The sequence below is a fragment of the Carassius carassius genome, chromosome 9, assembly GCF_963082965.1.
Source record: "Carassius carassius chromosome 9, fCarCar2.1, whole genome shotgun sequence".
In the NCBI taxonomy this organism is placed as follows: Eukaryota; Metazoa; Chordata; class Actinopteri; order Cypriniformes; family Cyprinidae; genus Carassius; species Carassius carassius.
This window is the reverse complement of record NC_081763.1, coordinates 21,802,851-21,817,767: the sequence shown is the minus strand read 5'-3', so window position 1 is coordinate 21,817,767 and position 14,917 is coordinate 21,802,851. Positions and strand designations below refer to the sequence as shown.

General features: G+C 38.0%; 1 protein-coding gene across 1 annotated transcript; it reads left to right on the top strand.

Moving 5' to 3' along the window:
- Positions 1-21: 21 nt before the first annotated feature.
- On the top strand, positions 22-13,299 carry LOC132149299 (tubulin gamma-1 chain-like). Its single transcript, XM_059558425.1, has 11 exons — positions 22-194; positions 754-866; positions 4,413-4,580; positions 6,986-7,054; positions 8,252-8,331; positions 8,648-8,774; positions 10,290-10,376; positions 11,250-11,399; positions 11,578-11,730; positions 11,807-11,968; positions 12,092-13,299. The coding sequence occupies exons 1-11, from the start codon at positions 146-148 to the stop codon at positions 12,287-12,289; spliced, it is 1,356 nt and encodes a 451-aa protein (XP_059414408.1). The 5' UTR covers positions 22-145; the 3' UTR covers positions 12,290-13,299.
- The last annotated feature ends 1,618 nt before the right edge of the window (positions 13,300-14,917 follow it).

Sequence of the window (14,917 nt, the reverse complement as noted above, 5' to 3'; positions counted from 1 at the left end):
GAAAGCATAGCGTGGCCGAAGTCTGCGCATGCGCAGTGCGTGTTCGTTAGGCCCTTGCTGTTGGAGCGGGAACACGCATAGTGATTGACTGACTGCAGAACATCTCTCAGCTTTACTGGTCGAACAGCTGAAATAACAGGACAGCATGCCTCGAGAAATTATCACCCTGCAACTCGGGCAATGCGGGAATCAGAGTGAGCCATTCGTTGTATAACGTATTGTTTGATCATCTCTATATAAACAGTTAGCTAACGTTAGCTAGCTAGCTATCACACTGGATACCTTTGGAATGACACAATGAATATAACTTAGTAACGATATGGTTTTGATTATTCATATGAGCCTTTCATCAGCAAGAAGCCAAACACTTATTCATTAGTTTCCACTTAACTACTCTTTTGTATGCACATAATTCTAAACGTTGCTTTGTATTATTTACAGTCATGTTTGACAGTTTTATCTATAGTGATTTGCATTGTTTTCATCTTTTACTTTGAGAAATATGGGGTTCATATAACAGTTACCCGAGTCTGAGTCTCGTGAGCTGAAGGAGACTGTGTTAGACTTGGTCATTAAAGGCAGATGATCACTGAGTGCAAGATTTGATGTGGCATAAACAATAGCCATTAGTTTAATAATCTTCAATCACATCAGTGTATAATGGCATATGACAATAGTTTACAGACTTCTTACAAGTGTTGTTAAGAATCCAGCATTAATGGACTGATTTGTGTGTTTATTCTCTCTCTGCAGTTGGTTTTGAGTTTTGGAAACAGTTGTGTGCTGAGCATGGCATCAGCCCGGAGGGCATCGTAGAGGAGTTTGCCACTGAGGGTACAGACCGGAAAGATGTCTTCTTCTATCAGGTACACAAATACAGACTAAGAAGGCATTTAGAGCTAATCAATCACAAACCATAATCACAGCACATTCGGATTGCTGCTCTAAAGTATATTCTATTATATATTATATTATATACAGTAATATAAACCACTGGAATAAAGTTCCGATATTCATCGGCATAATTGTGTTTGCATATAATATTGCCAAAGTAGTTATAAAAAAGTAGAAATAAATACTACAAGGACAAATATCAATACAAATACTATTAAAGCAGTGTTTTTAAAATAACATAACATGTCAATAGCTATATTTCTATCCAAAGATGTGTTTAACTTCTCGGCAAAACTGGAATATCGCATAAAACATTTACGAATAAAGCACCGTTTCCATCCAACGAGTCAAAGAAAACAAAATCGTCACTAGGGCTGTGACGGTGGCTGATTTTTACCACCGCGGTAGTCATGGACCAACAACCGCCGGTGGCGCGGTGTTTGAAAGAAAAAAAAAAAAAAATTATATATATATTAGTGTCAAAATTTGCTCGTTAACCAAGGCGATAATTTTTTTCCAGTTTAACTTATTCAAATTATTTTACGTAGGGGCGGGGATGGCCACCCACTAACAACTGCTGCTTCTGTCACTTTTTCTCATGACAAGAAGTGAATTTATTCAGTCGCAGACTCGCAGAATGACTGAACAGGAAACGTTTCAGACACGCGCTCCACTTCACTTTATTATCAGGTGCAAGTTAAGCGAGTGCGCGGTGCGCGCTTCCTTTGTGCGTATCCTTTCATATCAAACTGTAAAATAAACTATGTGCAAGCAGTGTCGTGGTCAGTTAATTCATGGAATTACCAAAAAAGGTGATTAAAGCTGACTTAAACTGTGCATGCATGTGATATATTTTATATATATATTATATACAGGATATATTTATATGCACGTCTAGAAATCAGCCCAGCACTGTCTCACTCATCTAACACATCCTATTTAACTTGTCAGTTCGTGTTTATTTGAGCACTTCTGTCAGTGAACGCTGCCTGCAAAACACTAAAATAAATATCAAAGAAATAATGTTTATTTAGGCTACAAGAAAGTAGCCTAAATAAGAAAGTTAAATACACCCTAACGGACGCGAGCGACGCAACACGAGAAAATACTCATTATAATCAGTGATGCTACACTGGATGCAGCACAACACGACATGATAAATCCCCGTCCGGTCTGTGATGTAGGCTACTGACACAGAGTTCAAATGTCCTGTATAGATACTAGACAGACTAAACCTGTCGCAACGCGGTTGTTGCGTCTGGTTTACTTTTCCGCCACCAAGCAAGCTCAGTAACTCCTCATCTGCACGTGCTCTCTTTGAAATAGGAATCGTTGCCATATTTCTTGTTACCATCTTTTATTTATCGCTGTCTCGTTTGTATTTGGCCAGTTTGGAGAAAGCCTCACCAAACCTTACCAGCCAGCGTTTGCGATCACGAGAACTTGTGTAAACGCTGATGGGTGACATGAATGCAGATGACTCCAGATCGGTGAGGTGGTATTTGCTTTCCCAACAAGATCCATCGCCCAACACTAAATTAATTTGTTGAATGTATAAACTGTATTTTCCCGCGCTCAAATCTGCCAATCTAAAGGAAACGCTGTGTTTGAGGTAATTTGTTAATTACCATAGACTTAGAATTTGCAACTATTACAGTTATTACACTTATATACAAAACTTTGTATTATGTTTGTGACGTCACATGCACTACCGCCGGTGGCAGTAGACAACCGCGGTAGCAACCGACCACCGCGGTGACGCGGTTGTCACGGCAACCGTCACAGCCCTAATCGTCACTTGATAAACTGCCACTAAACATCTCTAAGAAAACTAGGAGAAGCCACTGAATATAATAATTTTCATATGTAATATTTTACTTGCGCTTCAGTGAGAGCAGATGTAACATAACACAATAAATGCAGTCATTGCTTTTAGAGTTGCATGCCTGCTGTTTGGGAACCCAGTCATGTAAGACAGTAATTATACAGAAATACTTTGATGACAGACCTACCTCACAGGCATTTCAGAACGACCAAAACAACATATAGATGCTGTGAACGAGATCGGTCCGCTCGTTAGTCAAGTTATCCCATCCCATAGCGAAAGTCACTCGACTTTTTCAATGTGCATGGTGGAATTTTTTCGGTAAATGTGTTTCCATCGTAGTTTATGCACGTTTTTCATAAAAAAGTTTTACCTCTTCAAGTTTTTTATGCACATTTTTGGAATTTATATGCATCTTGGCATCTCCATCCAGCAGTTTTTTTATGTGATAATCCAAAATGTGCATAAAAATAGGTGGATGGAAAAGCTAATAAGATTCTTCATTGCCAGTTAGGAGTTCACATATTTGACCACCAGGTGGAGAACGGTTCACATATATCCAGCTGAAGTCATTATGTGGAGCCCTTTTCACAATCTGATGGAAAATTAATTTGAAATAAATGGCACAGCTTCTAGTTCAGTTTTTTCAAACCAAAAAAACTATTCCATTTAAAGACCAAAATTTGTTATTTCACAGAAACTGTAGTGAAGTCCTAATGTTTTCAAAGGGACTGCTTATATTTCTTCTGAAATGAGGCATTCAGTGTTAAAACTGTCCTCTGATGTGAAAAGATTGTGTGAGTCACAGTATTATAGTAATTTCCTCTGTATTATGGCTAGTTGTGTGGTATGTAAACTAGGGATCGACTGATATGGATTTTTTGATGGTGTTGCCAATATTTTAGAGAGCAGGGTGACTGATAAAAATATGCACACTTCTAACTATCCAATTGCTAGATTCACAAACTTTTGTGGTTGGTGAAGTTAAATATTTATTAGATATTCAAAGACTTTAAATGATGTGTATTTGCTGGGATATGAAAGAGTAATATTGCATTTGCCTTTCTATGAAAACTTTGACTTTCTCAGCACTGTGAAAATAAAGTTAAAGTGAAAGGTAAGTGACGTGTGGCCAAGTATGGTGTCCCATACTTGTGTACACACACAGCTGTGAACACACACACACACACACCTGGAGCAGTGGGCAGCCAATGCTGTGGTGACCGAGGAGCAGTTGGGGGTTCGGTGCTTGCTCGAGGGTCTCACCTCCTTGGTATTGAAGGTGGAGAGAGCGCTGGTTATTCACTCCCCCCATCTACAATCCCTGCCGGACCTGAGACTCAAATCCACAACTTTCGGGTTATAAGTCCGACTCTCTAATCGTTGACGAAAAGTAAAAGATGCCAACTAGAAAAAGATGCCGGTATTTCAGCCTTGTCTGTACATTGTTCAACCATAATGTTAAGCAGCAGTAGTCAGTCTAGTGCTGATGTCATACATTGAAAGATTTATTCTCTATCATTTTGCAGTCTCAAGCTGCACGAGTAATCATAAGCATCTTAAGTAGCCCTGAGTTGCTTCTCATTTGTGAAATTGAGCATCCTTTAGTTTTTTCCTTGTAAGGAGTATTGAGAAGCACTTATGGAAATGTGATTTCCATTGATCTTTTTCTCCTCTGTTTCACCCCCTTCAGGCAGATGACGAGCACTACATCCCTCGTGCTGTGCTGTTGGACCTGGAGCCCCGAGTCATCCACACCATCCTGAACTCCCCTTATGCCAACCTGTACAACCCGGAGAACATCTACCTGTCAGAGCATGGCGGTGGAGCCGGTAACAACTGGGCCAGTGGCTTCTCTCAGGTACACTGAGTGATGTTAGATATCAGACAATTGCTGACTTTTATTTTAGATTAAATTTATGTTATGGTTTAGGTGATATAACTGGTCATTATTTCTTTTAAGTTTCCACTGTTTAATCATTTTTTTTACAGTTCACATAGTATGACAAATGACAATGTAATTTTAAAACAGATATTAATACTGACTATTAAGAGATACTTAATCCAGTCACTTGGGCCCTGAATATTGGTGTGTGATTGCCTAACTGCTGGACATAATTTTTCCTCCATCTTTGTAGTTTTGTGTGTAATGCTATGAGAGTCTGAAGGCTGATTATTAAACAGCGTCCATTCCTGTTAGACTCAGTGATACCAGTTATACTTGCTAAAATTGCAATTTCTCATAGTTCCTATTTTAATAGTCAAATGAACAGTACATCCTCGTCCAATCCAATAATTTGTCAGAGATTTATCTTTATCGATGCATTAAAAACTAGCAGCACATACAGAAGATGATATTGATGAACAACTCAAAATTAAAGGGGTCCATGAACTGCCTCTTAATTATTTTATACTGTTCTCTGAGGCCCACTTATCCCCCCATCTTATCAAGGTTTTTTTTTTTACATCAAAAAACATAATTTAAAAGTAATAGACTATTTTCTGTCCTGTTTTGACCCCCTCTTCAGAACGCTCTGTTTGAATAGGTGTGGCGGATTTTGGACTCAGATGTAAACAGTAGTGTATGTTTGACACTAGGGCTGCACAATTAGTCGAAATTCAATCGTAAAGGCAATAAATCGGCAGAAGCTGTGTTTGTCATGCGTATCTTTCAGTGAACCACGGTTCTGTGATCAGTCGTAGATCTCCATCCAAAGGCCAGAGGGCGCTCTCACACTGAAACTCCAAATACACCCCTCAGAAGAAATCCAGGAACTGCCTATTGCTGCAGCTGAATAAACAGTAGATTTAACTGCTTTCGTGACTAAACACATGACTATGACAATAAATGGCTTATCTAAGTTTGTCTTATTATAATTTTTGTTATAAAGTATATAATAATGCTATGCTGATCGAAATAACCTTTATCACTGCTTAATATACAATTAAATATGTTGCATGCCTTATTCTGTGGAAGAAGCCTCATCATCTCACAGAAGGATTTATTTCAAACACTCAACTGACATTATGAAGTGAGTTTGGAGTAAAAACATGTTATTAAATGTGGTATTTTCACATGATTTCAGATGGAACAGCATTTACTACACAGAGCCGTAGTTCACTGAGAAGCTTTCATAATTGCAGAACGATTTCTTTGATTACATAATCCTGTGCTTAAATGGTTTGTGATTTATGAATACGGTTTTGCGTAGCTTGTCAGTGAACTATGACTGTGTAGTAAATGCTGCTCCATCTGAAAGCACATGCTGGAGAATTACTACTATTCACAGAACCGGCTTTACTGATAAGATATGGATGACAATCACATTTGATTAATCATGCAGGCCTACTTGGCACTGACTAGCCATTTAGGCTAAAACGCATTAACACTCTGTACATATCAAATGATCTTTAATAACAGACAGAGCAGTAGTGACCATGTCAGATCCAATATAGTCGCCACAGCATCGTCCCAAAATCCTGCGTTGAATTGTGCCTAGTTTGTAAATGAATCCACTGTAAATGAAGTGAACAAAGGACCAAGTTCTTACTGACGAGGTCTGGATCTTCATTAAAAATAAAGGTCATCCACTCTTTCCTAATGTTGGGATCAGAAGGAAGGCGATGCAAATCATTTGTTTTTTGCATTGAACTTCATTTGCCTCTCTTGTTATTTACACTACATGCGTGAATCAGTGGGCGGGGCTAAACAGGCAGCGATGTAGAAGCAGGCGTTTGTCTTCTGCGGAGGCGGTGCTTAGCAACACTATTACATCATAAAGTGACTCATTCCACAACCTGTCGTTTCTGGCAGACTGGCTTCAATATGAGCTGTTTTTAGACTAACGAGAAAGTTTTGAGTTCTGAAACTTGCAGGATGTTTTTACAGTAAAGTAACCTCTTATATGTCAAAAGATCGAGGTTATTTTGATTTCTCAGTTCATAACCCCTTTAAATCTGACTGCACTTTATTTTTCCAGTTACTTTATTTAAATTCAATTAAAAGTTTAAAATCAAATGCCTTTTTGTGGTGTTGGCAGTTGCACAATGAAAGTTACCCCATTCCATAATTTAGCTAAAGTTGTACACTTTCAAATTTTAGTATCTTTTAAGTGAGGTAACTGTAATTTCTAAAATTGTCTGCGATGTTACGATAAGATCATAAAAATGCATATATAAAAAAATTGTACAAGAATTCATGTTCATGTTTGACAACTTTATCTTGTTTTCTAATTAAACTGTGGTCAACATGTTTGTTAATTTCAGGGAGAAAAAATCCATGAGGACATCTTTGACATCATTGACAGAGAGGCAGATGGCAGTGACAGTCTGGAGGTATGACTCTCAGTGACTGTACACATCTCTGTCTAAAAGAAGTGGTTTAGCTAACAATATCAAATTCAGTTAGAAATAAAAGCAGAAAAAGTAACTTATTATGAATGAGTTGGTTGTGTGTCATTCATTAGGTTTTCTCTGACTTTTGGAGAATATTTGGGGTTTTTAAACCGATTCAGATTATTAAACTAAGTAAAACACTTTCTCCATCTCCTGATGGTAAAGTGATGACCATTTTATGTGTTTCCATTTTCCCCCGTTGCTTTTGTTGCTCCTCTACCCCTTTCAACAGTGCTCTGTCTGTTCTTTTTTTAGTTTGCTAACATACACAGAACTACTGTATGTATTTATATAGTTACATTTATGTACGTGATTGCCCACACATGGTTATACAAAAGTGCTATTTTAGGCATTCTTGCACACTTAATTTACAAGATACAGATGTTCCTCCCATTAAATCAACAGACTCAGCCCTCCCTGTGTAATCTGTGTCGTTCACTTTATTACCCACAATTACTGGTGTGCGTGCACATGTATAACTTGTGTGTAAGTGGAGGTTATTGGTTTGGGGGATGATGTTAGCAGTCAGTTAGTTGCATGCATAACCGCTGAAAGGTGAGTGACCATGAACCAAATTAATTGGGTTTGAGGCAAAAAAAACTGCCCAGATATGTAAATGTGGGGGCCAAAAAAAAAAACTCCCTCAAATTACCCAATGTGATGTATTCATGTTGTTCTGAGAGGGAGATTGTGATAGAATTGACCATATTTTTTTTTTTGGCTTAATTATAGCTTTAAAACAGTGTTTCTATTGCTGAACAAAAATGTGTTTAAAAAATATTCAGTCAAATAATTCAGTTCAATTATTTGATTTAAATTAACTTAAAAAATAAATTTGGGGACAGTAAGATTTAATGTCTTTTATGTTCACCCAGGCTGTATTCATTAGGTCAAAAATACAATAAAAACAGTAATATATTGTGACATTAGAATTTAAAATAACTGCTCTGAATGTTTATTTAAATTAAAATGTAATTCATTCCTGTGATGCAAAGCTTAATTTTCAACAGTCATTACTAAACTTTTGAACAGTAGTGTAAGCATTAGTTATAATTAGATCAATATTTCCTGTTGATGCATCTTAGTACTCATATACATGTGTTTTGTATGTTAAACATTCTATTTTTGCTTTTTTAGGGGTTTGTGCTTTGCCACTCTATTGCGGGGGGAACTGGATCTGGTCTCGGGTCCTACCTACTGGAGCGACTGAACGACAGGTGCCAAAACACAATTCACTGATATAGGACTCAAAACAACTTTGAATCCCCCTGCTCTGACTGATTTTTGCAGTCCACACTCCCTTTCCTGAAGCACAGATCCACGCCCTCTGCATTGTTCGTCTAGACTTTCAGTCATGAAGCGTTTGGGTGGTAGTCAGTGTAATTAGAGGGAGATGCAGGCAGCAGCCATCACCAGGTGTAATTAGCTCTCTTTAGGGGTGTCTTTAATATCATTGTGTGTGCAACCTCAAGTTCAACCTCGTTCAGCTGGGTGTGTGTTCTTGTGCCTCAAACATTCTTCTGTCTTTTTTAGGTATCCTAAAAAACTGGTTCAGACCTACTCTGTCTTTCCTAACCAAGATGAGATGAGTGATGTTGTCGTACAGCCATATAATTCTCTTCTGACGCTAAAGAGACTGACCCAGAATGCAGACTGTGTGGTGAGTGAATGAACACACACTTTACATACTATCTGCTAAACTTTTCAGCTGGCCTAGAATTCGGGAGGCTGTTATACACCGGTACACACACACACACATTACAGGGTTGTGGATCTCAAATGAATGTGTTTCTATATGAAACCGAGCCCCTCTCATACACAGCCTGCAACTCAGTTACACAATCCACCTTCCCAAACAGACCTTCTTTCTTTCTCTCCTGCTTTCGTTTCCCAAACAGCAGCCGATGGAGAAAAGAGGGTCAGTCCTGTGTTTGATAATGCACTTCTATCCTTTCATTTCCTCCTCATTACACACAATAGCTTGGTCCCTGGGCTCATTTCATAAACCATGCAGAGTGCTGTCATATCTGTACTTCTGGACTGGAGGTTTATGGATATGTCAAAGCTTGCTATTTTACTTTCATACTGATATCAATCAGAAAATGATTGGATAGATATTTATCCAACAAACACATCCAATGTACTCTCTGTGGAGCCAGTAATTGTGTTTGTATATCATCCTTATATAGGTTTGATCACCAACCATAGCAAAAGACTAAAGCATAACATTATTATTTATATCTCCAGCAAATCTCCATGTGTGAGGGCTGTGGATTAAAATAGATTAAGCTTTAGTGGAGTGAATGTCATTAGTAAAGGGTAAGATCTGTTTTATGCGAATTGCGTTTCTTGCAGCTGTCTGCTAGCTTTATTATAGTCTCTGGCTGATCTGATCAGATCAGATCAGAGAGTCAGCACAAAAGATGAGGAGGTTAATAGAGGTAGATGACTTTGTTTTTCTTTGAGAATACAGATCTAGACTTAAGTCTGAGGCATATAACTCTTATTTGAAAAGAAATACATTTCTGTCATAATTTATTCACCACCATGTTGTTGCAAACCCATTGTTCGTCTTAGAAAAACAAATTTAAAGGAAATCAAGCAGGATTTCAGTTCTTTAAAAAGTAAATTTGATGCAAACATTCCAGCTTATATACAAAAATATTGTACATATACAATATATATTGTATAAATATAATACAAAGTTTGTTTTAAGATTCAGTTGTCTTTCAGTTCATTAGCTGAAATTTGAATTAGATTGGCCAAGACACATCAAGTTGAACAAGACAAAAAGAAACTCAAAATAATTACAATAAAATAATCATCAGTACATTCAAAAAATGTGACATCAAAAGAGATTATATTTTTTCCATACCACATTATATTAGCCACATTGTTTTCAGATGACTTCAATAAAAATAATTATTATTAAATTTTAACAATCTCTAATAAAAAAACGTACCATTAGGTACAGGTATTTAAAAAACTGTGCCATTTTACCAACATATATTATATACTGTATTTATATGGCAGTCTGGTGAGTAAACTAAAAAAAATTACTAGCCAATGGCGATTCAACTGCCAAGGTGTCCGTAGAGGGTTGTAGGACCCCAGAAGACCCTGACATGTAGTTAAAAACCTCTTTCATTTCATTCTCTCTCCATGTCTCTTTCAGGTGGTGCTGGACAATACAGCTTTGAATAGAATCGCCACAGACCGACTGCACATTCAGAACCCCTCGTTCTCTCAGATCAACCAACTGGTGAGTTTAAAAGTCTGTCATTTACACGTTGACATGTGAAAATACAGGGCCCTATTCATCTGTCTTGAGCTGATGCATCCAACCTAGTGTCCTTTTTGTTTCAAAGCCCATCCCTGCAGCACATAGAGGGACTGACCCAGTGTGCTTCATGAAGGGACAGTAGAGTCACTCCATATTAATCACAGTTGGGCGCTTGCAGCTCTCCTTTGATAAGATTAACGTTAACATATTTAAGACAATCAGAAAACCAACCTAACTTTAAAGCCAACTGTGAGTATGTTTGGCCATGAGACAAATGAGAGAATGATTTCAGTATATGTAGAGAAAATGTATAAGCTAAACCACAAGGTGTCAGAAGGCAGCTGGTGGCCTATCGCAGCTGTATTATATTAATGGCTGTGTAAATTTGAAATAGCACAGTCTGTTAGTTTCGGGAGGATGAAGCATGGATCCGAAAGTTGTAATCAGCAGTCTGACATGCTGTTGTATCACATTTTAATTAGGTGGTGATCAATAACCAACTCATCTATGCTTTCCTCTTGTACACCCATTGTACACCCATTCTTACAGCACCCTGCTCCGAGGTGAATAGTTGACTTTGTCAGTTAATCCATCACTGTCTTCATCACCTCTAATAGACTCATAAGTCATATAAAATGGTCAACTTTAACAACACAGTGCATAGGTTTCTGTAAAGGATGACCAGAGTGCGAATAGAAAATCATGTTCTTAAACAACAGCTGCTTTTACACATACAACACATTTCAAGTGTACCATTAGCACATCCAAATAATTAAGACAACACAATAATATAAAATAAAAATAAAGGTTTTGACTTCAATGTCAAAAGATGCATGTGCCTTTCTTTAACAGGTGTCCACTATAATGTCAGCAAGCACGACAACCCTCCGTTACCCTGGATATATGAACAATGATCTGATTGGTCTGATCGCGTCACTCATTCCCACTCCCCGCCTCCACTTCCTCATGACTGGATACACGCCGCTGACCACTGATCAGGCCGTAAGTTGGTCAAACATGGGGATTTGCCTTAAGATACTTAGCAGAAATACAAAGGAGTTTACTTTTTCTTTACTTTGTAGATTTGTTCTGAAAGTCTAGTAAGCTGCTTTCTGCAGTTTATATAGCCAACTATCTAGTCTAGTTTTAATATTTTTCTTAAAAATGAACATCTTTTCAGGTGGCAAGTGTGAGGAAAACGACGGTTCTTGATGTGATGAGGAGACTCCTGCAGCCCAAGAATGTAATGGTGTCCACAGGCCGAGACCGTCAGACCAATCACTGCTACATTGCCATTCTCAACATCATTCAGGGAGAGGTGGACCCCACACAGGTGTGAGCAAATTAGATAAACACAGCACATTTTAAGTTATATGTGCAAGTCCTCATGTTTTTATGCTTCTTTGCAGGTACATAAGAGTCTGCAGAGAATCAGGGAGAGGAAGTTAGCTAATTTCATCCCTTGGGGTCCAGCTAGTATTCAAGTGGCACTGTCCCGCCGGTCTCCATACCTGCCTTCAGCTCATCGTGTCAGTGGACTTATGATGGCTAATCACACCAGCATCTCTTCAGTAAGACCTCACCCTCATTTCTCCATGTCTACTGCTCAAAAATGGGTTAAACTAGGTACTGTATAGAATTAATCTCAATAAATTAGAACGTCGTGGAAAACTTGTCCTCTCCTTCACTCCTAGCTGTTTGAGCGCACCTGTCGTCAGTATGATAAGCTGAGGAAGAGGGAGGCCTTCCTCGAGCAGTTCAGGAAGGAGGACATATTCAAGGACAACTTTGACGAGCTGGATAACTCTCGCGAGGTGGTTCAGCAGCTCGTGGACGAATACAGCGCCGCCACGCGTCCCGACTACATCTCCTGGGGCACACAAGAGCAGTGAAAACCCCGTCACTCACTTCCTAAAGACAGGCTCTGAACTCATCCTATAAAATACAGTAGCGAATTTCAGTAGTGAATGCACCTCCAGAGACTCGTGTCCACAAACCTTTCATTGCTCACCATACAGTTCTGTCAGAGCTTTCTCTGCATTACGCTGTGGTAAGAACCACTCACATATGTATAAATACGTCATCTGTCATCTTTACGGACCTATAGTTCTTCAGTTCTTCATAACCTGGTGCCTCTGTCCTGAGCTGTAACTTCTCTCTCGTCCCATTTTCCTTGATTTCTTTGATCAGAGAATTTATGGCTCCATCTTAATCTATTTTTGTACTGCACAAAATCTACATCAAGGTGGCCTGCACACAACCTTTCCTGACCACACACACGTTAGAGGTCTACACCGATAAGACTGGGTGGTCTTAGATGAATGTAACCATAGGAGGGAGTGTGAAAGATTAAGCCTTTTAGAAGAGATCAGACTAGAAGCAGCTTATGAATACACCATCTCACTCCCTCACGTTCACACATGCATGCTTTTAGACAATAGGGGCTTACTTTCAGGGGATAGACTGTGATTGTGTGATTGAATCAGTTTTCCTCTCTGTCTTGTTGTTACAGATTACTCTCGAAGATTATCTTCGAGTTTTGAGAGACGATCAGTAAAGTCAAGTGTAATGCTGTTCCTCAATCCATCCAATCAGTGAACCCTCGTCAGGTTCATTTTCTAGTCAATCAAATCAGTGAAGTTACCTCATAGTCTGGCAGAATCAATCATACACCAATTCCAATGCATCACATTTCCTCATTTGAATAATTTATTCTTCTGCTCCATTCTTGTGTGTGTGTGTGTGTGTGTGTGTAACTTTCATGCCAAATTTCATGGCAGTGCTTTTGTTTGCCTGGTTAGCACATGTTTTTCTTATATTATACTGTGTGTATATAGTTTGCCGTCAGACTTGATGCATTTACTTGTTCATGAGATTGAATAAATGTTTTTCTACAAGAATATTTCAATAGTGGGCAAATACTGATTACCCTCAAAACCATCTGTGCTCTTATCAGTCACTCACATGGGTAATTTGGCTTTAAAACACATGGAATAGCTCATAAATTAATGCCTTTACCTTTTATTACCTCTCGGGTCTTAGTCTCTTATATTCAAAATCCAATACTTACCAACAGATACCATTAAGTTGAATCAAGGGCATACTGTACATCAGCTGTGTCCTGCTCCTGAAGGGCCTTTTTTTAGCTGGTTCAGGTGTGTTTAATTGTAGGGTCTTAATGTCTGATTTAATTTCATGCATTTTTGAAAAAATCTTTGACAAAATTGAAAACAGGCAAAACAATATTGATTTTGACCATATAGATTCCTTGTAATATTTTTCTATAAATCTGCTTTAAAATAGTATTGTGTGAAAAACACTATATAAATATTATATAATTCTATAATATATACAGTAGAGTAATCTTTGGTGAATGATTTCATGATTTCATAAGTATGTCATATACTAATAATACATTTTTTATTTTTCACATATACTGTATAACTGACACTCCAGTGATGTTGTAATGGTGCTGCTTTATTACATACAGTATTCATCATTTTGCATTATTGCACATTTAAGTTAGCTATACAAACAATAGTGCAATTGACTATTACAGGTGTAACATAATTAAGGTACCATGCAGCATACAAACCGTCTAAAGCATCAGAGGTTGTCGTTCGAGTTGTGTTACATGTATGACAGTGGGCGGAGCTGCCTGCAGCTAAACACGTGACATGAAGAGAACACAAAAGCATGTGAAAACCGCTACTGCCATCACTGGGGCTGTAGGTGGAACGCAGTGTGGGCAAAAAACACTGCTTATAACAAAAACCAAAATAAACATTGAAGATGTGATTGCATTTCACCTCTACATTTCAATGAGCTGGTAACCTTTTTTCAGTTTTGTATTCATGTAGACAAGGTGCACTATAGCAAAGATAGTGCACAACCGAAACAAATACTATGAATACAGAAAAAGCTTAGCCTGATTATGGAGTATGGGTGAATTAAAGATTGTACAGACTGTTTGACAGGCACTAGTGGCTCCTCTTTAGGCAACCTAAAGCCCCATACTGAAAATGGGCTCATACTCAGGAAGACTGGGCAGGCTTTATTGCTTCAGTAATAGTTTGGCAGTCATACAAGGAGAGAAAAAAAAACAAGGGAAAAATGACCACAACCACTAGATATTTGGTCCATGTGAATTTAAAAAGGGGGAATTACTCTTATTTTGGGTTATGACAAACAGTAAATAATCCTACTGGATCTACAAAAAGAGATTATAAACAAGTTATTTGCCATATGTAGACCTCTCATGACGGGGGAAATAAATGACAAATAACCAAAAAAGTAAATAAACCTCATGACATCATATTTTAACTATGACATCATCTGCTCTTTTGTAATTATTCCAATGCAAGCACTAAAATACAAATACAGGTCTTTATGAAAGATATATAAAACAAAAGTAAAAAGGACAATAAAAACTCACTTCCACAGAATGTATACAACAGACAGCCATAAATAAAACTAGTAGGAAGTAACACATTAAAGAAGGACAATATGAACTCTCAGCA

Bases quoted from the DNA above. Each gene is read 5' to 3' on its own strand.
- LOC132149299 (XM_059558425.1), top strand. From the start codon at position 146: ATGCCTCGAGAAATTATCACCCTGCAACTCGGGCAATGCGGGAATCAG. The intron at 195-753 runs GTGAGCCATTCG...CTCTCTCTGCAG, and splicing joins CGGGCAATGCGGGAATCAGA to TTGGTTTTGAGTTTTGGAAA. The intron at 7,055-8,251 runs GTATGACTCTCA...TTGCTTTTTTAG, and splicing joins ATGGCAGTGACAGTCTGGAG to GGGTTTGTGCTTTGCCACTC.